This window comes from Solanum lycopersicum, chromosome 4 (assembly GCF_036512215.1).
Source record: "Solanum lycopersicum chromosome 4, SLM_r2.1".
Taxonomy (NCBI): domain Eukaryota; kingdom Viridiplantae; phylum Streptophyta; class Magnoliopsida; order Solanales; family Solanaceae; genus Solanum; species Solanum lycopersicum.
The window spans coordinates 25,266,435-25,292,942 of record NC_090803.1 but is presented as its reverse complement, the minus strand read 5'-3'; the positions used below and the strand labels follow the sequence as shown (position 1 = coordinate 25,292,942).

Here is a 26,508-nt window from a genome sequence, read left to right as displayed (position 1 = left end):
CGGACCGTCGTAAAGACGACGGTCCGTCACATATGTCCGTTAAAGGACACTTGGAAAAAAATGGAAAGTGGAGTGTTAGGGCTTTTGGAACGGGCCCTATGACGGTCCGTCGTGGGTACGACGGTCCGTCATCGGGTCTCGTTCTGTAGATCAGTGACAGAACTGGGGGTACCCCATGCATCCCCGATGCCCAAATCAAACTTGTAGTGTTTTGGACCTACATTTGTCTAACCCAACTACCTAGGAAACTAGCAATGCAAAAGCACCTATGTCTACGGTTGTAAACACGGCAATTTCGACCATTTTTAACCTAGGTTAGACAGAATCTTATATAAAAGAAACGAACATATGATGAAGAACTAAGCTAATACTAATTAATAAACAAAAATGCAAGATAAATGAGTAGATATTAGAGACGCATACCTTAGAATTGGAGAAAAACTAGATGGACAAGTACTCGGTCACTAGGAAGACACCCACAGCAGCAACTTCGACTTGTAGATTATAACTTTCAGGGCTTTGGAGAATTTGGGGAGGGCAATGATCGGTTGATAGAGGGAGAGATTGTGGAAGTTTAAAAGAGAGGGCAATGGGAGAAGTAATGAAGGAATGGGGATGAAGTGAGGGGCTGGGGAGTTTAAATGGTGACATTTTATAATAAACTCCAATCGGGTTGGGTCGGGTACGCCTCATTAATCACGCGATGATTCCCCTACAACGGTTCGTCGCAGTTGTGACGACCCGTCGTGTGTGCCCTAGTTTGAAAATAACAGGAAGACGTACCTGGTACGACGGAGGCATACGACAATCCATAGCAGGCGCAACGGTCCGTCACTGTATCCGTCAGTGACTGCTGCAGAGTAATTTTTCTGCAGAATTTCCTAGTGATGTGCCTGCAAATTTAAGAACCCATTAGTAGAAAAATGCTACCATTACTAAAAAGACTATAAGTATTGGGTTGCCTCCCAACAAGCGCCTGATTTAATGTCGCGGCACAACTGGGGACACTTGATTACTCAGACTTCATCAAGATGGTATGCCTCGATCACTTCATTCCCCGATTCTTTATGCCCAAAATAGAGTTTTATTCGTTCTCTATTCATCTTAAACCGCACTCCCTCTTTGGCTTTTAACTCAACTACTCCATGAGGGAATACTTGGGTAATTAAGTAAGGTACAGTCCATTTGGACTTGAGCTTGTCCGGAAGACAAGGCGCCCCAGAACTGTCTACAAGCACCAAATCCCCAACCATAAACTCTTGTTTTGCACTTTTTTCTTCATTCTCTTTCTTCATCTTTTCTTTGTGGGATATGGCTGATACCGATTGGAGCTCACCACTCTGCCTCATGGTCCTACAAACGTTGAAGGTCACTTCTTCATTGTTCAACCAAAATTTCATCTACCCCTTTCCCATATCAACTAAGGCTCTACCTGTAGCAAGGAATGGCCTCCCAAGAATAACAGGCACTTCAAAATGGAATTCACAATCAAGAATAACAAAATCAGGCGGAAAGATGAATGACTCCACTTTTACTAGCACATCATGGAGTATCCCTATAGGCATTTTCATTGTCTGATCAGCCATCACTAGCCGCATCACCGTGGGTATTGGATCCCCCAAACCCAACTTCTTGTAGATCGAGAGGGGCATGAGATTTATGCTTGCCCCCAGATCACATAATGCTTTCGCAAAATGTAATGACCTAACTGTATAACGAATAGTGAACGCACCCGAATCTTCTTTCTTTTGCACGAGGGATCTTGTAGCAATAGAAATACAATGCTGCAGTCTATCATCATCCTCAAAAGTGACCGATCTTTTCTTTGTGACCAGATCTTTCATAAACTTGGCATATCTAGGCATTTGTTCTAGAGCTTCTACCAAAGGGACATTGATAGAGAGCTGCTTCAGCATTGTTATAAAACGCCGATATGTACCATCCTCGGTCTTTTTCACTAATCTCAGAGGGAAGGGTGATGGCGGTCTACACATGGAAATTACCTTCATAGGGACTTCTGCATCTTTTCCATTGCTCTCTTCTTCCTCAATACTACCATTTACCACCATATCATCATCCTTTCTCATATTTTCCTCATTAGACGGCATAGGTGGGTCAATGGTTTGCTTCCTAGCCCGAGTAGTGATTGCCATACATTGCGCATCATTTTTTGGATTTTGGACAGTGTTGCTAGGAAGAGTGCCCGGTTGCCGTGTTGTCACTGTCGCAGATAACTGGTCCATTTGCAATTCGATCTGTTTAATCGATATTGCATGTGTATCAACTTTTTGCCCAATACTAGCTAAATCACCCCTTAACTCTTTAATGTGCTCATCATTAGCATCGAACCTCCTCATCATTTTGTGCAACATATCCTCACCTCGCGCCATACTATATCCACCATCCTTAGGAGTAACTTCACGATTTTGAGGAGGGACATAGAGCCCATTCCTATCATTTCTTTTACCATAGTTACCCTTGCTGAAGTTGTTGTCGCGGTTGTAGTTTCCATCTTGGACATAATGACCCTCACGGTTATAGTTACCATAGTTCTGACCTTGGTTCCCTTGACCTTGGCACCAATTATCCTGGTTTGAGCCTTGGGCGCTCGGTCGGAAACCTCCTGTCTGCTCATTTACCGCATAGGAGTCTTCCATATAATAGCATTCATCATTTTATGGCGGTGGTTTCGACAAGTAGTTGATTGCATTTATCTTTTCTACACCCCAGTGACATGTTTTAGTACCAACCCAAGCTCAGTTCTCATCTGAGCCATTTTTTCATGAATCTCATATATGGCTGGGTTGCGAGTGGACTGCACTGCGAAGGTGTTTCTCCCGATATCGGACTTCCTAGTACTCCAAGCTTTATTATTCCGGGAGATTTTCTCTAATTTTTTAGCAATCTCAGCATAAGGACACTCCCCATAAGATCCACCTGCTATAGTGTCCAACACCGCTTTATTATTATGATCTTGTCCCCGATAGAAGTATTCCTTCAGTGACTCATCATCTATACGGTGATTTGGAACACTTCTCAAGAATGAGGAAAAGCTATCCCAAGAACTATTAACTGACTCTCCTGGTAGTGCCACAAAGTTATTCACTCTGTCTTTTTGTGGTTTAGTTTCTTGGAGACCGGATAGTAGCATGCTAAGAAAACATCCCTTAGTTGGTTCCAAGTAAAGATTGAGTTGTATGGGAGCTCAGTGAACCATATAGCAGCCTCTCCTGTCAAAGAGAGAGGAAACACTCTGAGCCCTATTACATCTAAGTCCAAGTCAGGCCTCCCTACATAGCTTTTACACACTGCCCTTACCTTAGCTATATGGGCATGTGGATCCTCAGAAGATAGCCCTAAAAACAAACCTCTGGCAGTGAGCATTTGCATCAGGCTACTAGTTACCACAAAAGAATGGCCTGTGGGTAGAGGAGGCAAAACAAGTGGCCCATCGGAGTCTGCTATGTTATCATAGCCTATGTAGTATGCTTGGGGCCGTGGAGAGGGATTTTGTCCCCTCTGTTGGTGTTCACCTGGAGCATCGAGTAACAACTGACCATGAACATCAATTGGAGCTGGGATGTTTTGGTTTGGATCATCATCATTGATTCCCAAGTTTCGATTCATATTGCGTAGTGTACGCTCTAATTCGTGATCGTAGGGAAACAAGGGTTCTCTTCCTCTCCGTGTATTTGGCATACAAGGAGGATAGTTCTAAAAAGTAAAAAACAATAAAACAAAGTAAAATCAAGAAAATATCAACTAAACTACAGTAATAAGTTCATGTTAATCTAAAAGCTATATTCCCCGGCAGCGGCGCCAAAATTTGATACGCTCAAACTTACTTCTCAAATAAGAAGTAAAGCGGTCGTGTCAAGTAAATAACCCAACTAGTGAGGTTGGGATCGTTCCCACGAGAAAAATAGTCTAGACTTAACTTCAATCTATTATTACTATTGTTCAGCCAATGACTTCCTTGGAAAGTAAAAACAATAAAAGGGGGGTTTCTATTTCTAAATGAATGAAAATAACTAACGCAATTGAAAGAGACACTTACCAGCTTTGAATGTTAGATTTTAATCAATAAATCAAAGTAACTAGGGTTTACGTGTTCCCCAAAGATTCATAACTTGATAATTCTAACTATAACAATTCTTTCCTAGTATCTTGCGTGCAAAGTGATAAGTTATGTATTTCTAAATCCTTGGTCCGGCATCTAGAAAATCTCACTCCGCAACTTGGTCCGGCCACTAGAAAATCTCACTCTGCACCTTGGTCTGGCTACGTGTGTTGCTATCCTAACCCTTATGTTAACCTCATATTAAGCATCGTATTCAATATTTGACTAAGTTATTACCTCGTACCAATCAATACTAGCCTATTAGATAGTATACACTAAATCTATGTTGATAATTCTTTTCCTATTATCTACCTCCTTGGTCCGGCAAGTAGCATTAAGGCGAATTCTAACGTTGGCATCTGTTAAAAATACTTCTAAGCGAAAGAATTATTAATACATGCAAGACACTATTCTAGAATTGTTATTTTAGTTAGGTTTTATCTCATTATTTGCCTATGGTTCCCACAACCCTAGTTATGGAGTTTAGTTACTCATAGTCATAATCACAATATTCAAATATATTAAATAAGAATTCATCTACTTAATTCAATGAGAAAGAGTAAAATCCAAAAGTTTGCTTGATTAATCACCAATAATCACTTGCAAGAATCTCAAAGTAATCAACAATCTCACAAAAAGTCTAATGATTCTCAAAAGTCTAACAATACAGTGTCTACTAATATGATGTCTAACAATCCGGGGTCTAACCTCAAAAATGAGGTTTTTTGAACTATTTATAAAAAATAAAAACCTAATTAAACAAGGACTCTATTTTCTGGAAATCTGCCAAAACGCGGCTGGGTCGATGGAACTCGCGACGGATCGTCGTGGTCACGATGGACCGTCATGGACTCTGTTGTCCCATACTTATGCAATTTCTTCTGCTGCTCTCTTCATTACCCTCGACGGCATGTATGACGGATTGTCATAGGCACAACGGTCCGTCGAGGGTCTTCGTTTCAAAACACTTGAACTCTTGGAATATGGGTACTGGGACTACTTCTCTGAACTTCATGACGAACCTGTAGGAAGGACCGTCATAGACACGACGGACCATCATGAACTCCGTAGCCCCACACTTGGTAAGACTTCCCCATCCTTCTTCAGCAGCTGCACTACGCTGCCACCTACGGACTGTCACAAGCACGACGGACCGTCATAAGCTCTGTAGGTGGTCTCTTCTGCATTTCTTCGCTCAAAATCTCCACATTCATCTTTGGACAGATAACTTGTAAAATAAAGAGAAACTTATATAAAAATTAGCACAAAAAGGCTTTTGGACGCACTAAACTTAAGGAAAAAGTATTAATAATACCGTGAAACCACGGTATATTATTAGGCTCTATTTAACCTAGGTCATCTGAGGGGTCTTACAAGTACTCCTTGTTAGTAGAGAATGAGTTACTGAGTAGCCATCTCATTATCCCTTAACTATGCGCCCGCATGATGTAGCTATTGGGAAAGACATGTAAAATCTAAGAGAATTGCCTTACTCTAGGCAATTTAGTATCCCTCATTCGATAGGGTTTAATATCGTAATTCCATGTCTAGCTCTCATGGTCTATGTCGGTTAAGCTTACCGCAACAAAAGAAATGAAAATGTTGTCTTCTAAAAGAGTGTACTACTTAGGGAAGGCACTGGAATGGGATGCTATTTATCCATTTAACTAGGTAGGCATTCTGAAAGGGGAGTCTTTGTGAGCCTTATGTGAATTGAATGAACTAAGTCTCCTAAAAGGACGTACTACTTAGGGTAGGTAGTGGAATGGAATGCTATCTATCCATTGCACTAAGTAGACCTTCTGAAAGGGGGGTCTTGGTGCCAAGCCTTATAAAAGAGTGTCCTACTTAGGGTAGGTGGTGGTATGGGATGTCATCTACTCATTTCACTAAGTAGACATTCCGAAAGGGATGTCCTGGTGGGTTGTTTGGGTGTTCTTCTAATGTCTTGTCATTGAGTGGGGCTTGTTCTCCTGAGGTGAGTAAGTCGAAAAGGGGTAGTCTTGAGGATCGTCTTGGTGTTTATTTAAAGTGGCATATGCGTACTTCCTTCATGTTTTAACTTGGTGAGTCTTAGGATAATCTTTAGTTAGGGAAACTCCTACGGAAATGAGTTCACATTCTATTTGCTTGGCCTTGGAAGTTCATTCCTTTAAAATAGGATAGTTCACTGTTTAGTCAAAATCAGCTTACTGTAATATTTTTGTTGTTTCACTGTAAAGTGTTCCTTTTTGTTAAAATTATGGAAATTCTTATCTAAGTGTTAAATGATGATTCTTATGTTGTTTTACTTCTATATTCATGAATGTCTTACTAAAGTGGCATGAAATTGTATTTATACTAAAACTGTCCCTTTTTGCATATGTCATACTTAGTACATTGTTTTGTACTAACCCCATACTTTTCTATACTCTATAAGTATAGGTCGGAACATTTTGGAAGATTGAAGACGAAGCTTGGGAAATCTACTCTCTCAAGATTTGGTATGTCCTCATATAGTCAAGGACATAGTCTATATTTTTCTTAGTTTTAATATTAAGACTTATTATGTATTTTTCTTTCAATGTAAAGGGTCGTGTCCCTAACATATTGAATCGTGTCTTTAAATTGGTTTGTGCTGATTAGATTCTCTGAATATTTATGAAAGACTGGTTTTATTATTTAATTTTGTGAAAAGTTTTAAATTCTGCACTACTTTTCATGTCTTATGTAATGAACGATAGTTAAGGGCTAGTACAAGACCCCAAAGGGTCAAGTATGCCCAGTCATGACCTAAGGGTTCTCCCTAACTTCTAGAGGGTACTTTCGGATCGTGACAACAACATGCATAGTACAACTAAAGGGAGGATTCCTAAAATGAGATTAACAAAGTACATTTCATCAAAGTTTTTCGATACACACAAACTCCTAAAGAATGGTGATATAAATGTACAACAGTTTAGTTCAAGTGACAATATGACTGACATATTCACCAAATCTCTACTAACTAAAACTTTCAAGAAGATGGTGCACAAGCTTGGAATGCGAAGATTCAAGTCTTTGGATTGATATTCTCATTAGGGGAGTTAATATGCGATGTACTTTTTTTCTTACAAGGTTTTGTCCCACTAAATTTTCGTTGTAAGCTTTTTAATGAGGCAACCTAGATGTGTATTCCTTTTCTTCACTAGATTTGTCTCCTTTTTTAAAAAAAAATTAGTATGATTTTTAACGATGCACATAATTTATGAAATAGACATTCAAGGGGGAGTGTTATAAATATAGTGAATGTCTATATGTTATACAATATTTAGGAACCCAATCTTTGGGATCAAGTCAATTTTCCCTATAAAAAGAGGAGTCCTCTTTATTTTAAAATTATCCCTCAAGAGAAATAATAAGTCTTCTCTCTTCTCCCTACTTTCTTCATCTTATTTTATAGTTTCATAACAATTTAATTTAATTAAAACTTTTATAATAGATATTTATAATAATTTCTTTTTACAAATAATTTTAACATTAAAAAGTATATTTGATACTTGTCTTTTTCGTAATTTGACTCTTAAAAATACTTTATACTGATTATACAAACACAGTTTCTTATCAAAAACATTTTAAAATGAATTTACCAAACATAAATTGTTTTTTTTTCAAATGTACTTTTTTGAAAAACTATTTTTTAAAATAAATGCTTCTAAAAAGGGCAGTTTTTAATAGGCCGAACAGGCTCTTAGTTTTTTTATGTTCTTTAAATAGAAATAAATCACTTCTTCGACAAATACTTGAAAGGTGTTAAGTATCCCCTCTTAACGATCACTCATTAACTTTCAAAGTAAGCAATCGTGCTTCAATATAACAGTTTTCCTCTTTGTCATAAGGTATTTCAAATATATATAGTGGATCATTAGGAATGTATTTAGAATCTCTGTAAATTTGCTTTTAATTAAACATTATATAAATTGTATGTTTTAATTAAATTTCTTATATATTTAATTATTTTTTATGTAATATATTTATAATATTAATTTTAGATATAAAATTTAGCTTTTCTGTAAACTAATTTTGCTATATATGATTTTTTAAGAAAAATTATGTTAATTCTACTATAAATTATATAAACTACAATTAATTTTAACAACAATTAACAATGTAAACATATAAAATTATAAGCAAATAATACAATGTAATTAAAAATAACCGAAAATAATAAATATTCAACAAAGAAATAATTGACATTCAATTATTTAATATTTATTTAATTGTATTTCATTAATCATTTTACTTTTATTTGTATTATCCATTATTATGTATAACGTATAGTTTGTGCTAGTAATTTATATTATTCAAAAGATTATGGTACAAAATCATTTTATATTAAACAATTATAAAAGGAAATAATATGAATTATGTATAATGATTGTTTTTAAAAGAATTTGTTTAATGAAATAAGAAAATATAAATGAAATAAGAAATAGTAATATAATAATGAAGAGAAAGAAACGATTTTTTTAATGTAAAATTTAGTATAGTAGGATCAAATTTGGTGTTTGAGTTGGAAATTAGGTAAAATTTGGTATAACTCAAAACTTATAAATTAAAAAATCCTATTATGTGAATTTGAACTTATTTTTATCTTTAACTAAAACTTTAGTGCTTATACATTTTTTTTATCTAAAACACTTAAAAAGAAGTAAATAATACTTAAATAAGTTTATTCAAATGGTTCTTAATCTTGAGAAAGCCTTTAAATTATGATTAGAAAAATCACACTACAAATAAGGTCAACTAACTGAAGTTTTAATAAATATTAAATAAATAATATGCATTTAATTCTATAGGTAGGTAACATTAATAATTAAAACTACAATAAATATATATTATATTGAAAACGAAACATAAATACTTCACATTTTTATTTTTATTTTTTTATAAAATACTTCAAAATCACTATATGAATTCCAGGTAAACACAGAATAAAGAACAATAATTTAAAATTTTATAGTATTAAATGCATATAAGAGGATAATAGGGATTTTGGTTAATTTGTAAAAAAAAAAATGAAGATAAAAGTAAATATACAAATATTGACAAAAGTTATCATGAAAAAATTTAGTTACTTCCTCCTCCCTACCGTAATGGTTGTCCAGTATACTAAAAATAGTTATCCAACATTACTTGTTCAATTTAGAAAACTAAGAGATAATTCACATGTTATTTTTATTTTACCTTTGCTATAAAATATTATTTTATCATCTAATACATTTCTCAAAACACTAAATTTAATAATGTTAAAGGATAATATAATAATATTACCCTTATTATTTATTGTTTCTTAAGGGTGTGTCAAATTAATAATCGACAACTATTGTTAGACAGAGCAAGTAATAAACTACGTGTACATATGGATTTACTATTAACTGTTTTCAATTAACCATGCATTGTGTTTGTGGTTTTAAGTTTCTTTGCTTGTGTTCTAATTGTAACCATAGAAAGAAAGCGGGGAGCGTGGTCCCTAGTCTCGTTTTTGCCGAGCCTGATTATGTATGGCATTAGTATAAAAAAAAATAACCTTTGAAATTACATGACAATATAGATGGACAAAAGTTAAACCATTATAACAATTTGTTAAGAGGTTTGTGATTTTTGTGGTGGTTAGTAAAATTGGTTGAGAAATGATTGGTGGGGTGCTGTAATATTCAATTTTGAAGAGATAGGAAGGGAGTAAATATAGGAAGTTGAAAGTGAAACAGAGAAAATAATGTGAAAAGAAGAGTTAGTATTTGTTTAGGCGCTGAGAAGAAGAGAAACTAGAAAAGAAACAGAAAAAGGGAATTCAATCATTGACAGTTTTCCAAGAAAGTGTCATAAAGCATTGATTCTCTGATTCCATTTTGTGGGATCGGAGGATCAAATCATTCTATTTGTCACCCTTCACATTTTGCTGCATGGTTCCTCTCACAAATCATGCATATGATATTTGAATGTCATATATAGAAAATCTAACCTAATCCTTGGAGAGAGAAAAAAAACAAGAAATGGCATTGCAAAGAAAAATGGAGGGGTGGCTTTGCCTTATTCGGTTGAACAGGTTAGGTCTGCAATATTCGCGAAAAAGGTATTTCATTCTCGAAGACAACTGCCTCAAAAGCTTCAAATTCATTCCCACTTCTCCAACAGAGGTACTGCAATCAAATTCAAAATTGTCAAGTCGAAAAATTATATGCTCGTAGGTGCAGGGGCGGACCTACCCAAACTATCTAGATTAAAAATTACATATAGGGTAGATTTTCAATGTTTATTCATATATACTTGAACCACCTAAATAAAAGAAGAGAGATAGAGCCAGTGGTATTGGACTTGGGCTACTTCTTAACTTCTAAAAATTTATTTCTTTGGACTTTGTACATTGCACTCTAGTTCACACATTTATATTTTTATTTTCTGAACCATGAGTGAAAATCCGGCACTAGGTAGGTTTATTTATGCCTTTGCACAAGTAAACTCCTCTATTTATCCTTTTGTTACTTCTTCTTAAGTCAGTTGAAATAAGGTACTAGATGGGCTTTTAGAATTGTTTCATCTTTAGTTTATTCAATTGAATGAGAATTATATTAATATTGGATTTCTGTTGTATGTTAGGAGCCAGTAAGAAGTGCAATAATAGACTCTTGCATCCGTGTCACCGACAATGGAAGAGAGACCTTTCATAGAAAAGTATTATGTTTTTACCTGTTTCATACTTTCAAGGGTTGCCTTTCTCCGGGTTTTTCTTATTAAATGATCTCAGTAGCTCCTTGTAGGTGTTATTCATTTTCACCTTCTCAAGGTACGCTCCGTTACCATTACTAAGTGAATTCAGGATATGGCTCAGATATACAAGTCATTATATTAATCTTCTCGTAGTTGGGAGCGACCAGTCCTGAAGAGGCCGCTAATTGGATACATTGTTTAAAGGATGCTGCACTCAACACAGAAAGAAGCTTAACTGCTCCTTCAAGAAGAAAATGGCAACCTTTCAGGTTAACCTTTAATTTTATATTCAAATAACTATTTTTAGAATATATACACTACAAATAGAAGATATATGTTGTACCTAATTTAAAAAACGAGAGTTAAAGAAAATAAACTAAAGTTCAACCCAACCTCAACAGTTAGCTTACAAAGTGAGGGTTGTCCAATACTATGTAAAGAGACTACTCATTCCATTCATAAAAGTACGCATGCCAACATTTTATGCACACTATGGATAACATATTAACATTAGGAAATACATTAATTACATGGATTTGACTGGCTCTGATATCTTGTTAAAGAAAATGAATCTTGGACCTATCTCAATCTCAAAGCCAACTCATGAGGTGAAGATTATTCAGAAACCATATAATGAGACAACAGCTCATTGTCTTAACACGTTGGACAATATAACAACTATGACATCATTATTTAAGAATAAAATGATATCGGAAGTCTTTCATTTTCAAAGCATCCTTCATTTTTTTCTTTCCTTTATTAATGTCAGCCATATACTTTACTTTGACATGTTGTGTTCAACAAGGGCTATAAAATTATATTAAAGTGCATCGTGATTTTTCGTTTTACTTTCTGTCTAAAGATATTTGATCTTAGGTTCTCGTATATCTATTTAGGCAGGTAGCATTTCTTAGACTGCTCATAATATGAACTCCATTTTGTTTAGTTGAGCATAAGGGAGCATTAAGGAATATAGTGATTGATTGATTAAACAGAAGAACTAGAGATTTTAATAAAATAATGGAATACATTCCACTTAAACCTCAACTTGTTTATATGTAACGGTGCCATAGATGATGTTATAGTGCCTTCCATAATTGAATAGAACAATTGAAGGTTATTAATGAAGAACTAAGCAATTTATCCATTAAGAATTAGTTTGGATGAGACACTTTAAAGTTTTGCTCAAATTTCCCTTTGAAAAAGGCTCATCCATACCATGATTTGTTAACTGAAATAACATAGATTAGCTAAACTTTTAACGGAGAACATGAATGATCATTTTCTCAAAGTTAGATGACATATTTGAGTCATTTCCCTTCTTTAAAATATTCAAAAGTGATTGCTAGTTCACTTTTTGGTCTTGGTGGCTTTATCTAGGTGGAGCAGGGTATATGTGCTCTCTAAATTGTACTTTTGGTTTTGCAGGTTGAGTGTTTCTAAAAGTGTTGCTCATAAAAGATCCATGGATATGGCAGATGCTTCTTTTATGCATGTCGATGCAATGACATTTGATGTTATTGCTCCTTCTCCATGGAAGATATTTGGCTGTCAAAATGGTACCAGTTAGATCTTTTATACTTTATATAAAGAAGACTCATATTACATCAGACAGAAATGATAGATGTTTACCTTTGTGTTTTCATACAGGCTTGCGACTGTTCAAAGAAGCGAAGGACAAAGGTTCAAATGGGAAAGTGTGTGCTATTTAGATAGGTTATGTATGACTTTCTTGATTTAGGTTGATATTTTGGTGTGACGTTTGTTTTTGTAACTCAGCAAAGGGATGGTTCTCCAGCAGTAATGGCAGTAGGTGTGATTGAAGGAACATCTGAGGCAATTTTCCGCACACTCATGTGTCTTGGTCAATCGAGAATAGAGTAATATTTTTGACTCCTCTTACAGTTCTTTCGATTGTTTGGCATATACTTGTTTCAATGTTAATTATGAGCTCGTACTATTTCCTGCATGATGACTAATATAGACAACCTGAATGGAGTTGAATAATGTACTTTGCGAGGAAATTTGTTCATGTACTTCTCTTTCTACAGATGGGACTTCTCTTTCTACAGAGGTTGTGTGGTTGAGCACCTCGATGGTCATACAGATATAGTACATATTCAACTATACAACCATTGGCTTCCCTGGTGAGGCGCATAACTATTACAAATTTCACCTCATAGTGTAAGTTTGAATTAACGTCTCATTTTTGCAGGGGAACAAAAAGAAGAGATTTGTTACTACGGCGTTACTGGAGAAGAGAGGAAGATGGCACATATGGTAATAAAAAAAATGTTCTATGAAATTATTAAGAAAAATATGTCATATGCTGAGTTACTTACTCTATCTATATGCAGTTATTCTCTATCATTCTGTCATTCACAGCAAGTGTCCGCCGCAAAATGGATATGTTCGTGCTTGCATTAAAAGTAATGTATTTTTTCTACTTTTAGATACTAAAATGGAATTCATATGTCATGTAGTAGTTCCCATTTCCATTCTGTGGTGACCATGCCTACACCATCTAAACCTCAAAAATAGGATAGTTAGGGTTGGCTATTCATCATAAATTGACTAGTTTTATGTCGGTTGCCGACCAACTGCAAGCCTCTTTCTTAACGGGTTTGGGACTGACAACATAAGTAAGTTCAAACAGGTGAACCACTCCTGTCCTTCAAACATTATTTTCTCATCAATAAATTTTCAGTTTCAAATGTAAGCTTAGCTTCCTTTTATTGTTGAACTCATTTCATTCTTTGTCATTGCCAATGAGGTTCCAACATTATCCTTAATATACCTAGAACTTGTTCCCAGGAATCCTAAAGGAAAAAAGGGTTATTGTACCATACCACTGTTCATTGGACAAAGTATGTGTGTCAGCAAGATCTGATGATCTCTTGTAATCAGATTCATACTCAAATAGGTTTCTTCAAATAATGTCATTTGAAGTACAACATGAGTCTAGTGTTCTTCCTTTTTCTAATATATTAAAAGTGGCAAAGCATGTTAATAAATATTTAATGAGTTTTAAAAGCTTAGATACTTTTTGAATTTTCTCAAGTATAAGTTGGTACCATATTCTTTCGTAAAAGAAAAAGAAGTAGCAGTGCCTACTTTTTAGAATAGATGCATCCACTTTTGACCACTGGACCAGTCGCTTAATAGAATAACATTGTGAAAAATAAATAACTCAAAGTAAATTAAGCTCAAGGATTTTACATGGAAACCCCCTTGCTCAAGGGAGGTGAAAACCACAACCTTTACTTACAAAATTTCAACTCAAACTCTATTTCACTCAAACAGAGCAAAGTTTAAGATTACAAACTCTTGCAACCTATGAATTAAACTCTTAATCCCTTCCCCCTTACTATAGAAACTCTACTACAAAAGAAACTGAGTAATAACTCAATTGCCCACTAAACCAACTAACTCTAGTTGATCTAGACTTCAACAACCAAACAAAGCTGACTATAGCTACCAATTCAGATCTCGAACATACGATCATAAGCAAGAAGCAACTCAGATGCACCCACACATCAACTAACTCTAGTTAACACTCCTATGCAACTCTAACCAAGAGAACATAAAAACAATTATGCAAAGAGGCTTGACTAAAACAAAGATGATTCGGCTAACTAAATCTAGTTAATCTGACTCAATGAATCTGATCTATTATCCTTTATAACTTAGGAATAAATTTACAATATAAGAACAATAGACACAAAGATCAAAATACAACAAAGACTCTTCCGAATTCCATCTGATCTCTTGTGGAGTATAGGTGGTGCTTATCCTTAAAGATGTCTTCTTCTTTATAAGCTTATTAATTTGGAAAAATGCACAAGTACCCCCCTAGACTATGATCAAAATCTCGGAGACACACCTTAACTAAACTAAGTTCCTATTACCCCTCTGAACTTATTCTTTTTGTAATCTTGCCCCTTTCTGGCTTAAGTGGCATCCAAATATCTCCCACGCGCCTCAATTGTGTGGGGTCGCGGAGTGAGCCACGTAAGACAAAAGGTGTATATTGTTACCAAAAAATAAGTTCAGAGGGGTAATAAAACCTTTGTTCTTTGAAATTTAGGTCATAGTCTAGGGGGGTACTTGTGCATTTTCCCTATTAATTTTAACAATTTAAGACATTGTTTTCCAAATCTTGAGTTGTGTCTTTGATGAAGACACTAATATGATATGGACACAAACCCTTGGAGCAAAGTCACTGGCTGAGAGTATGCTACTCTAAAAAGGTGTGCACCAACCATGTTAGATTTGACATCTTTTAGAAAGTTGTCTTTTGTCTTTTTCATGTATGATTTCTTTCCTCGACCAGGTCCCTTGTTAGATCCGATAGTTTGTTAAACCATCAATAGTCCAAATCACCTTAAAATAACAATTTACCCTTTTATGATTATGACAAACTAATATCTAATCACTTCAACTTTCGTCCCTTTGTTTCCTTCATTCCCCCTATCATCAGTCTGAATACTAGAAGCCTAAGTCATTCAAGAATCTGGTCCCTTGTTATATCCCGAAGATTGTTAAATCATCAAAACATAACATAAACTTCAAAATAACATTTCCCCCCTTTTTATAATGATAAACTTATTTAACTTCTTCCCCCTTTAACCAATTCCCCTATCAGCATGACTCTCCTAGTAATTGGCATTGATCCCTTGTTTATGATTTCAGAGGTTTGTTAAATAATCAACTCCAAAATGACCTTTGTGATGATGAAAAACTTATTCAACTTTCCCCTCTAATTTTCACAAGTTTCTCCTATCAGCATGACTAGGTCACTCTTTCAAGTTGCTAACACTGATTGCAAAACTTAGAAAATTTCCCCTTTTGACATCATAAAAATATTTAATAGTTCAACAAATTCATGGCCACTTGGACAACAGTAATCATGATAAAAAAAATGCATAAAGTAATGATAAAAGTTAGTAGAAATAAGGCCTTCTTCATTCATAAATAAAAAATTCAGTAGTCAAAACATTGAAAATATTATTACGAATGAGAGAACCAGAACAATACCTATAGAATTTCAATTGAAGAGGAAGAATAGGGACTAGCATAGGAATTTAAGAAGAGATGGGGAGGGGGGCTTAAGAGCGAGGTATGAAATAGTAAGGTCAATAGAACATCTGCCTGAGCATGGTTTTTAAGGAGCCTCTCTTGAAGTTCATCATTTTTCGTTCCATGGCTTCATGTTGAATCTTTAGGGCTCTTGTTCTTTTCAACCTAGTTCATCTAATTGTGCTTTCAGAAGCTAAGCCTTGAGGCAAACTATTTCAATATCCTTGTTATAGCTTCCAATACAAGCTTGAGTTTCTCATGCTCCACCAATGGCTTAGACATATTACTCTTTTTCCGTAGTCTTTCCTTCCACACATTCACATTCCAAGTCAGAAGGTACCCATATATCATGTCATGTGTACCATCCTTAACATATATGATATTGTGCATATGTATTGATGAACTCAAACTCACTCAAGGGCTCCAAGATGAACAGATCAACAACCAAGGAACCATTTTTTCTTGTTTTAAAAAGTATCTAAGTGACAACATCTTAATGACAAACTTAAAGAACAATGAATATTTCCCTGTAGGATACTTCTTAGGAACACCTATCCTCTGAGATTTAGAGTTAAATGATTTTCCTAACAAACTATTGAAGTAGAACCTCCAACAATCTACTTGATCCCTTCCTTGGGAATATCCACAATATCACCCAAAATTTCCACATTTAGATGGAAGAGATAGTTGCCTACTTGAGTATTTAGACTCCCATCATCTATAACAACCATGTTGTAATAGAAGTCCCTCATACATGACTCATGCAACACATGTAAGTAACCTTCAAACAAATGGGTCCTTCTGTGAATATCTACAACATCAACCAGACTCCTCAAGCGTGATCTTATTTTTCATTTCAAGGTCAGCCGCCCTCCCATTCAGAATATTTTGAGTTCTCGAAATATCAACACTTGTTTTTTCTGGACATCATCTTTTCCACCTTTTTATTTTATTCTTGTTGTACCCGGTCCCTCTTTAGACTCAAGAATTTCTTCATCAAAAATCTCTTCACTAGGAACAGAGAGTTTAGACATTTTGAAATGTTTTTGAGAGAGGTGGAAAAAGGGTATCGAAAATTTCTGATATTGAAAGGGTATTTGAATTTTTTGGGGAGATTGAAAGAAACATGGAGATAAAAAGGGAGTGAAAGGGTGTATCAGGTCCCTGAAAGGAAGTGTCATTTTGTATTCAAAGGATGGGACAACTGTCAAATACTTGGATGATAGACACGTGGTAGTCGCAATTGTTCGATCATGCATATTTCGAGATGCAGTATTAGGAGTTCTAACCTTCGAGAATTGGTCGGGTCCCTCTGTAATTTAAAGATAATTTCCTATATCTATCATTACCTTCCTTTTCGTTCAACAATTATGTCATGTGTGTATACCTTCAAAAGGTATAAGATTGAATTTGCTAAAACATACATAACTAAAAAACATGAATCCATGTTCCCTTTGCATAGTCATGAGAGGGTTAATTGCTTCAGGCAAGATCCACTCAGTAATGTTTAAGCATCCCGAACTTCAATTTGTTTTGTCTCGACCAGGTCCTTAATTAGAGCTTTTTTTTTGTGAAGATATCAACAATTTGATCTTTGCTTTTATAGAATTGCATACTGATATTTCCTTTGTCAATAATATCCCTCAGAAAGTGATGTCCCACAACAATATACTTAGTCCATTAATGATAGAGTTGTTTTTTTAGCCATGTTGAGAGCACTCATGTTATCCCACAATTGAAGGATATCTGAGTTACCACTCTAAAAACTTCAAATTTTTGTTTGATCCTTATGATTTGAACACACCAACTGCATCCTCAGTTTATGAAAGATCAATCAAATCTTGTCTTTTAGTTCCTTATGAAATTATAGATGAACCTATAAAAGAAGTCATTCTTCATGTACTCTTTTTGTCAACTTTATACCTTGCATAATCAACATGAACATATTCCTCCATATAAAAAGAATATCCCATAATCAAAACTCACTACTCATTAGTGCAACAAATTCTTCACACGGGACCTTAAAGGTTTCTCCAAAGATAATATCATCGATATATACTTGAAAAATCAACAAGTTATTTTCTTGTGATTTCGAAAAGAGGGTTTTGTCAATTACCTCTTTTGAAACTATTGTCTAAAAGGAACTTGGATAACCTATCAACTGGTCAGGAACCAAGTGTCATGCTTTGCTTCTTTCAAACTGAGCTTGATCAGCTTCTTCATTCTCACCTTCAAAATCTTCATTATTAGTTTGAACACAATCATCTTTGCTCAACATTGTCTACAAGACTAGGTTACCCATTAGGTTAATCAGTTGCATCGGCTTCCTTTGGGATTTCTAGATTCGTGAGAAGGATGTTCTTTAACAAGTTCACCGTTTAGACAGTCTCTTTGAATCTGAATGAGCTTTTAAATCGCAGAATCCTCTTTGTTTTGTGAATTCTCAATTCTTCTGGACTTATAAAAGAATATGAAGACTTTCTTCGATGCACAATTATTTTTATATACACCCGATAAGCCTTGCCGGAGGATGAATATCCCATAAATACTCTTTCAACATTATTGGGACCAAATTTCCTAATATCATCATTCCCATTGTTTAGAACAAAACATGCACAACCAAAAGCCTTCAGATAACTCAACTGAGGCTTTCTATTGTTGAGTAGTTAGTAAGGAGTTTTGTTGAGGATTAACCTGATTAGACACATGCTAGTTACATAGAAACATAATCCAAGTGAACCTTAAGAAGTCATCACAATCAGAAAAATATACTTCCTTTCTTCTCTGCTCTAAATCTTCACTAGACCATACAGATACATATGGAGCCGCTCAAGAGGTTTGATGATGCCAGTTGGTTCTTTTTTTTTAATGATGAGTTGGTTCGATTCCTCTTAAAATAAGTACCAAACTGATGCTACCTCCTCTGACTTGCATAGAAAATCACTTCTTAGCCTTGGGAACCCATTTTAGATGGAGTTCCTAGTAAGCAAATATAGGAGTCATAAGAAATTCTTTTTGTCCAGTTTGGCAGACTGGAATTCTTCAACTTAAGATCAGAAGCAAGATCCATGCATGTTTCTCTATTTGGAGTAGTTTGAAAAACTTTCTTATGTTTTTACCAGTGAAGACAATCTATATTAAGATGTTTATTTCGACCACAATGCAAGCACAAAAAATTATCATCAACAGAAACATATTCGTTGTGAGGAATATATGGAGGATATATCTTCTCACAACCCAACCCTCTTCTACTGTTGTTACCCTGCCTAGTTAAATTTGTATGAATTTTAAAGAAAGTGGTCCATTTGAGGGATTTGTTTAGTTCCTCTTTTACACGAACTGGGTCCCCCCCCCCCCTCAACTTATTTTAAACTTCCATCTGCAAGTTGCTGACCTCGTTCTTTCTTTTAGAAACTCTTGTGGTCACTCTTTTTATCTCTTCCAGATTCTAGATTTTCAACTTCTAGAACGACCATTTGTTTTTAATATAAGATATTTGGGTATCTAGAGAAATTTTTCCATCTTGAAAGATGTCTAAGATATTGTTCAATAGATCATTCTCAGTGGTTAGCTCACTGATTGAATCAATTAGTTCCACAACTAGCTTTCTCAATTCGCTGATCAAGAAGATACTCACATTTCGCTTGACCAGTCAAATAGGGTTAGCTCATCTTTATCATTATCCTCTTTTCATTTTGCCATAAACGCAAACATGGAATCAAACATTTCTTCATCTTCTGTTACTGCTAACATGGAAAAATCATCAGAGTGTTCAAAATCATCTGAATCACTTGAGGTATTTCCTTAGATGGCCAGACCTTTCTTCACCACGTAATCACAAGTTTATCTTCTCTTTGACGTTTCAGCAACCTTGTCCCTTCTATCATCCTTGTCTACTTCATACTTGACATACTCTTTGCTCACCCTTGTGCAGATCTCTGATGAAGTGACATGGTTTACCACACTTATGTCACAGATCATTTGAGTTTGTAGTGTTGTCAAGATTTCATTTCTTTGTAAGATATTCATGTTTTATCATGATTTTTTGAAGTGAGATAGGCCATGATCTCATCTTCTTCATGGATTTTACTTTATGAAACCTTCAAAGCAAGTGATAATTTATCCTTTTATGAATATTTCTTCCAATAAGCCTCATTAATCGGATCCAACCTTTTCTCTTAACCTTTGAGAATGAGGTCGCCCCTTATTCTATGCATCTTATGAACTTGAAGTTTATCAAATACTGTATGCAACGTCAATACTTCAGGATCCCTTGTCTCATCGACAATATCAACTTCATATGTCCAAGATCCGGGAAGAATCTCCAGTATATTAGAGATCTTCTTGCACGTAGTGATAGGTTTTCCACGAACATCAGATCATTTCAAATGATGGAGAATCTAGTACGCATTTCATAAATAGATTCACCTTTTTCATGGTGAAGATTTTAAACTGAGAGGACATCTAACTTAGATTTCTTTGTTTGCTTAGTATCATTGTACATTGTACTCAAACGATCCCAGATTCTGATTCACAAGACGAAATTACGTCATATTCATTAGCCCGAATGCCCACACATTAAAAACTTATTAGCTTTGTGATTTTCTCAACTTTTCTTTTGTCTGAGTCATTATATTGTTGTTGGGTTTAGGGAACTAACCTTATGACATCCCCATCTTTTACTTTTATAGTAGGAACATAGGAACCTTCACAAACAACAAACCATAGCTTACATTCCTCAACCATCATACAGTCATACATACAACTATTCCACCATCTATAGAACTAACCATCCAAAAGTGGTGGCCTTAAAGGAGATTGACCTTTTCTCAGATCTAATGGAGTCGCCCTTGTTCAGAGGAATCTCTCTCTTAGTGTTACCCAAATAGAGAGCCTGAGCTCTGATACCAACTATTAGAATAGATGTTTCCAGACTAGACCAGGACCCTCAATATAATAATAGTGTGGAAAATAAATAACTCAAAGTAAATCAAGCAAAAGGATTTTACATGGAAAACCCCTTGCTCAAGGGAGGTGATAACCACAATTTGTACTCATAGGATTTCAACTCAAACTCCCTACTCAAACGAAGCAAAGTTTCATACTACAAACTCTTGCAACCTAGTTATTGAACTCTTAATCCCTTCCCCTTTACTGTAGCAACTAAACTGCAAAAGAAACTAAGCAATAACTCTATTTCCACTAAACTAACTAACTCTAGTTGATCTAGACTTCAAGAACCCAACAAGGCTAACTCTAGCCACCAACTTAGATCTCAAAGATAAGAGCATAAACAAGAAGCAACTCGGTTGCAGCCATACATCAACTAACTCTAGTTGACACTCCTAGGCAAATCCACCCAAGAGTACATTGAAACAATAATGTATAGAGTCTTGAGTAAACTATACATGATATGACTAACTAACTCTAGTTAAACCGACTCAACCTAACGACTTAGACAAGCAACAAATCTACAATCCTTTACAACTTAGGAGTAGATTTATAATATAAGAACACAAGACACAAGACTCAAAATACAACAAAGACTCTATAGCACTCCATCAGGTCCCTTATTGAGTATGAATAGTCTTTATCCTTGAAGATGACTTCTTCTTTGTAAGCTTATGAATTTTCTCAATTCAAGACATTATGCCAAATCTTGAGTTGTGTCTTAAGAGAAGAGACTCATATGGTATGGACACAAACCCTTGGAGCAAATATATTGCCTAACAGTCTGCTACTCTAAAAAGTTGTGCACCAACCATGTCTGATTTTATAGCATTTAGACAACTATAATTTTGTCTTTTTCATATACGCAGTCTTTCCTTCACTAGGTTGCTTGTTAGATCTGAAAGTCCATTAAATCATACATAATTTCAAATAAGCATAAAGTAACACTACTTTTCCTTTGTTTTACTCCATATTTGTTTGGGTTGTTTTTCCTTTTCATAGGGCTGTGTTTTTATTAAGACATGCATGAGTTCCTTACATTTTTTTCTGATGCATTATTTTGGAAATTGTTTAGGTGGTGGACATGTTATAACTCCAACCAAACATGATAAACCGTCTATTGTTAAGCATATGATTTCTATTGATTGGAAGTTATGGAAACCTTATATGAAGAAAGGGGCTACGGTATCCATGACCATCCGCTTCCTTGAGAGAATTGCTGGTATTTTTCAGTGCACGAAAAAAGAAATGGACCATTTTATAGTGCATGTTTCATTGATATACCTTGTGTTTTCCTCTTTTATGTTACAGCATTAAGAGAGATGTTCAAAGCAAAGGAAGGGAACTACTTCTCAGAGTTGTCACCGGCTGTGCTGACAAGCGATATTGACCTGCCTGTTATTGAAAAGGAAGAGATCAAAATAGAAGTCGATTATAAAATGATCACAGATGAAAGAGTGAATGAGGCAAAAAATCCAGTATCTTCAAATCTCACCAGATTGGATGATGCAGCTGATGAGTTTTATGATGTTCCTGAACCATCAGATGACGAACACTCAGACCTCGCTTGGGCTTCAAATGCAAGTCCAGAAGTGGGTTGTATGGTACACTTTAGTATCTATAATCTCCCAATATCTTTTATTACTTTTTAGAACTGGTTAAGCATGAATTTTTTATCACACATATCAAAAACAACTTTTAGCGGCATTAAATACGCACACATTAACAAAGAGTCTAAAGTCTTTACTGACATTAGTTAACTGTCATTAGATCCAGCGTCCTATAGGTTTTAGGAACATATACAAAGAATGTTAATTTCCACTAAAAATACATATTTAGAGGCAATTAAGCAATTGCCGTTAGATAATTTTTGCTACATTTTTTTTTGTTATAGTGTCGTTATTATATCATTTATCAAAATTGTTTTATGGCAAAGTTCTTTTATCCTTTAATTCGCAGGAATCTTACCACACAAAATTGACCACGGCAAATATTGTGAAAAAGTTACAAGATCTTACAGGTTAATGTTGTTTAATTGAAAGGCAGTGAAGACTTGAAAATGAAGAATGCTTTATGTTATTGTTGTAACTCTGAGTTAATGATATGTTGTCTACGTTTTCAAATGTTGCAGTTCAGAAAAAGGGTTATATGGACTTGCAAGAAATGGCTCGAGATCAAGAGTGTGTCTCGTTTTTCTATGGAGCAACTCTTCAAAAAGATAAAAGTTTTGGTATACCCTGCAGTTGGGCTGCTGCCGATCCATCGTCATTTTTGATTCGTGCTGATAGTTACTTGGCAGACCAAGAAAAGGTTCTCTCTCTTATTAGTAATGACTTGTAAAATATCATGTTTTATATAATACTCTAAAAAATTACGGCTTTTAGCTTTTAGCCTATAAGCCACTTAAAAAAATAATTCCAAACACGTTAGTCATACCAAACTTTTGGTTTTTGGTTTTTTTTTGTACTTTTTCAGCCTAAAAAAGTGTTAAGAATTTTTATGGTTTCTCAAACACCTCAACAGATGAATTTTTAAAAAAGTTTAAAAGTCAAAAGATACTTCAAATAAATCAAACCAAAATTCCTAGATATCTACTACATATAGTTGTTCTACGCATGCAAACCTTAGTTGAATCCATGGCATGTAAATGTTATGTTGATTGTAGTAGTTCATGATTTTTTTTAGGTTAAGGCCAAGAGTACCTTGTTGCAAATGGTTGCAGCTGATTGGTTAAGATCTGACAGACGTGAAGATGACCTTGCTAGTCGCCCCGGAGGCATAGTTCAGGTAACTTTTTATTCTTTTCAAGACTGATGCCGAAAAGTTCAATAGAGTATCTATCTAAAACTTGTCTTGCAATGTACAGAGATATGCGTCTCAGGGTAGGGCGGAGTTCTTTTTCATTATCAACATCCAGGTCATTTCTTCAGCTTACAAATGTATAATAATCAAACACCTAGACTTTCTAATCTTAAATATTTCCATTCCATTGAATGAATCAGGTTCCGGGAGCAACCACTTACAATCTTGCTCTATATTACATGTTGACATCTCCTTTGGAAGAAACACCGTTACTTGAGCGCTTTGTCAATGGAGATGATTCTTTCAGGAATTCAAGGTTTAAGCTTATACCATATATCTCCAAGGTTGGTATATTAGAGGCATGAAGCAAGATTTTAGCTAAACATAATAGGCACAATACGTAAATATGCCCTTTAACTTGGCTTCAGTTGGCATTTTCGATCTCCGACTTTGAGTGCGCAATAAGCAGACACTTCAACTTATATAAAATTGAACAGTTCTTTCTTGGCGGTGTCCTGCAAGTTTAAGTGTCTAGTTACACACACCCAAAGTTGGAGAGTATAAGTTTATGTTGAAGCAAAGTTAAAAAGCACATTTATGTATTATGTCAACAAAACATAATTTAAAGTTCATTTGTCTTCACTTAAAGGAATATACAAGCATCCCATATTAAAAGTTTTACTGACTAATAATCCATAGGGATCTTGGATAGTGAAGCAAAGTGTTGGTAAGAAAGCTTGCTTGGTTGGTCAAGCACTAGAAGTGCATTATTTTCAAGGAAGAAATTACCTAGAGGTAAAACGCACAATAAAGAGGACGTCATTACTAACCAAAAAACTCTTTCTTGTTACGCTCTCATTTCAAATACTAACCAGGAAATTTGTGTTGATATTTCAGCTTGGCATTGACGTTGGATCATCAACAGTGGCACGGGGTGTGGTCAGCCTTGTTCTCGGATACTTAAACAATCTTGTTATCGAAATGGCATTTTTGATACAAGTATAAATCATCATCTTTTTAATATTATACTCCCTTCTTTTATCATCTTGAAAATAGTTGCATATGTTTAATTCATATTTTTATAGGGGAATACGCCAGAAGAACTCCCAGAATTTCTTCTAGGAACATGTCGATTGAACCATCTAGACGTCTCCAAATCGATTCAAACAGACTCCGTAAGAATCAGCTAAACCAAATATTTTTTAGAAAAAAGTTGCATTACTGCAGGGGTCTATTAATCTAGCAGAAGAATGAAGATAGGTAATGGAAAGCTCATATTGATTGATTCATATTTTTATTTTGTTAATCCGTGCATCTTAATTATGGTGATTAGGCATTTGCTTAATCTATATATGTATTAATTAATATAGAAAAAATATATAACAAGTGCCTTGGATATTTGTTCAATCCATATAGGCATTCTTTTACATTAAGATCATTTGAATTTTGAAGTATATATTTGTTGATTTTTATTTGAAGATGGAGGGTTATTCAATTTGTAAATTTTTCTCATTTTAAATAAAATTTCCATTCTTGGAACATACAAATTCTTCAATAACTGCTCTTGTTAGTTTCTATATTTTATATATTTAAGCATGTGTTTGGCACCAAGAAGGAGAGTGTTATAAATAACTTATTTAAATGTCATAATATAATAAAGGTATAATACATATATTGAACCCTAAACTTGGCTTTAAATTTTAACTTTGACCTCCAACTTTCATAGTGCACAAATAGGCACTTTAACTATCCATTTTTTAAATAAATAAACACATGAGTCCTATATGATAAAATACACGTAGGAGAAAAAATAACATGTAGGATGACATGTAGGACATGTGTGTCTATTTGTTCAATTTTATACAAGTTTAAGTGTCTATTTGTGCACATCCAAAGTTTAAGTGCATAAATGTGATTTGAAGCCAAGTTAAAGGACACATTTATATATTATGTCTATAATAAACATGTGTTTAACTTGGACTCATTTTGAATTTATGTCCTCCAACTTTGAGTGTGCATAAAAAGACTCTTAAATTTGTATAAAATTAAACAAATAGACACATACGACATACCTGACATCCTACATGAAAATTTACATCCTATGGGGTGTCCTACATGTATTATTTCACATAGGACTCGTGTGTCTACTTATTCAACTTTATAAAAGTTTAAGTGTCTAATTGTGTACACACAAAGTTAAACTTTATAAATGTGAAATGAGGCTAAGTTAAAGAAAACATTTATATATTATGCCTAATTAAATTGGTGTATACACTGTCCTTAGAGATACTCATAGTGTTACCATAATAATAATAATAATAATAATAATAATAATAATAATAATGTAATGGTAATTATGTGGAGTTAAGTAACATTTAGTGTATCTTGACATAAAACAATTCTGTAAGGACACGAGTAATAACTTGTGAGTTATTGTTAGAACAACATCTTTAGTGTATCTCAACATACAAACAATTCTTTAAGGATGCGACTAGTAACTTGCAAGTTATTGTTACAACAACATATTTAGTGTATCTCGACATAAAACAATTCTGTAAGGATGCAGGTAATAATTTTTGAGTTATTGTTACAACAACATATTTAGTGTAATTTTCTCACTGGCAATAAGAGTGTATATGTATGGGTTCGTTCAAGTTTATCAAATATCAAACCAAATTATTTGTGTCGAATTTTCAAATCTATAAACCAAAGAAAATTAATAAAACTCAAAATTTTTGACCTAGCGTTCTTTTTTCTAACTAAGTATTCATATAAACATAAAAAGGCATGGAGTCGTAGAAGCTACTAACAAGAATGTCAAAAAGATC

The 26,508-nt window shown here is 34.6% G+C and overlaps 1 protein-coding gene across 3 annotated transcripts; it reads left to right on the top strand.

Annotated features, from left to right (window-relative positions):
• The first annotated feature begins 9,848 nt into the window (after nucleotides 1–9,848).
• Nucleotides 9,849–25,113, top strand: LOC101256766 (protein ENHANCED DISEASE RESISTANCE 2-like). Of its 3 annotated transcripts, XM_019213522.3 has the most exons (20): nucleotides 9,851–10,278; nucleotides 10,739–10,813; nucleotides 10,890–10,925; nucleotides 11,003–11,118; nucleotides 12,278–12,408; nucleotides 12,500–12,546; nucleotides 12,629–12,729; nucleotides 12,901–12,996; nucleotides 13,065–13,129; nucleotides 13,207–13,278; nucleotides 21,954–22,100; nucleotides 22,190–22,482; nucleotides 22,838–22,898; nucleotides 23,010–23,188; nucleotides 23,564–23,665; nucleotides 23,745–23,795; nucleotides 23,881–24,024; nucleotides 24,380–24,475; nucleotides 24,578–24,679; nucleotides 24,766–25,113. In XM_019213522.3, the coding sequence occupies exons 1-20, from the start codon at nucleotides 10,135–10,137 to the stop codon at nucleotides 24,868–24,870; spliced, it is 2,163 nt and encodes a 720-aa protein (XP_019069067.2). In that variant the 5' UTR covers nucleotides 9,851–10,134; the 3' UTR covers nucleotides 24,871–25,113. The 3 variants fall into 3 exon arrangements, with proteins under 3 accessions (XP_069153203.1, XP_069153204.1, XP_019069067.2); XM_069297102.1 differs by lacking the exon at nucleotides 13,207–13,278 and having other exon boundaries at nucleotides 9,849–10,278; XM_069297103.1 differs by lacking the exon at nucleotides 24,380–24,475 and having other exon boundaries at nucleotides 9,849–10,278.
• The last annotated feature ends 1,395 nt before the right edge of the window (nucleotides 25,114–26,508 follow it).

Excerpts from the sequence above, each read along its gene's own strand:
- LOC101256766 (XM_019213522.3), top strand. The coding sequence starts at position 10,135 with ATGGCATTGCAAAGAAAAATGGAGGGGTGGCTTTGCCTTATTCGGTTG. Across the intron at positions 22,899-23,009 it reads AAAGTTACAAGATCTTACAG|TTCAGAAAAAGGGTTATATG; the intron begins GTTAATGTTGTT and ends CAAATGTTGCAG. Across the intron at positions 23,666-23,744 it reads GCCCCGGAGGCATAGTTCAG|AGATATGCGTCTCAGGGTAG; the intron begins GTAACTTTTTAT and ends TGCAATGTACAG.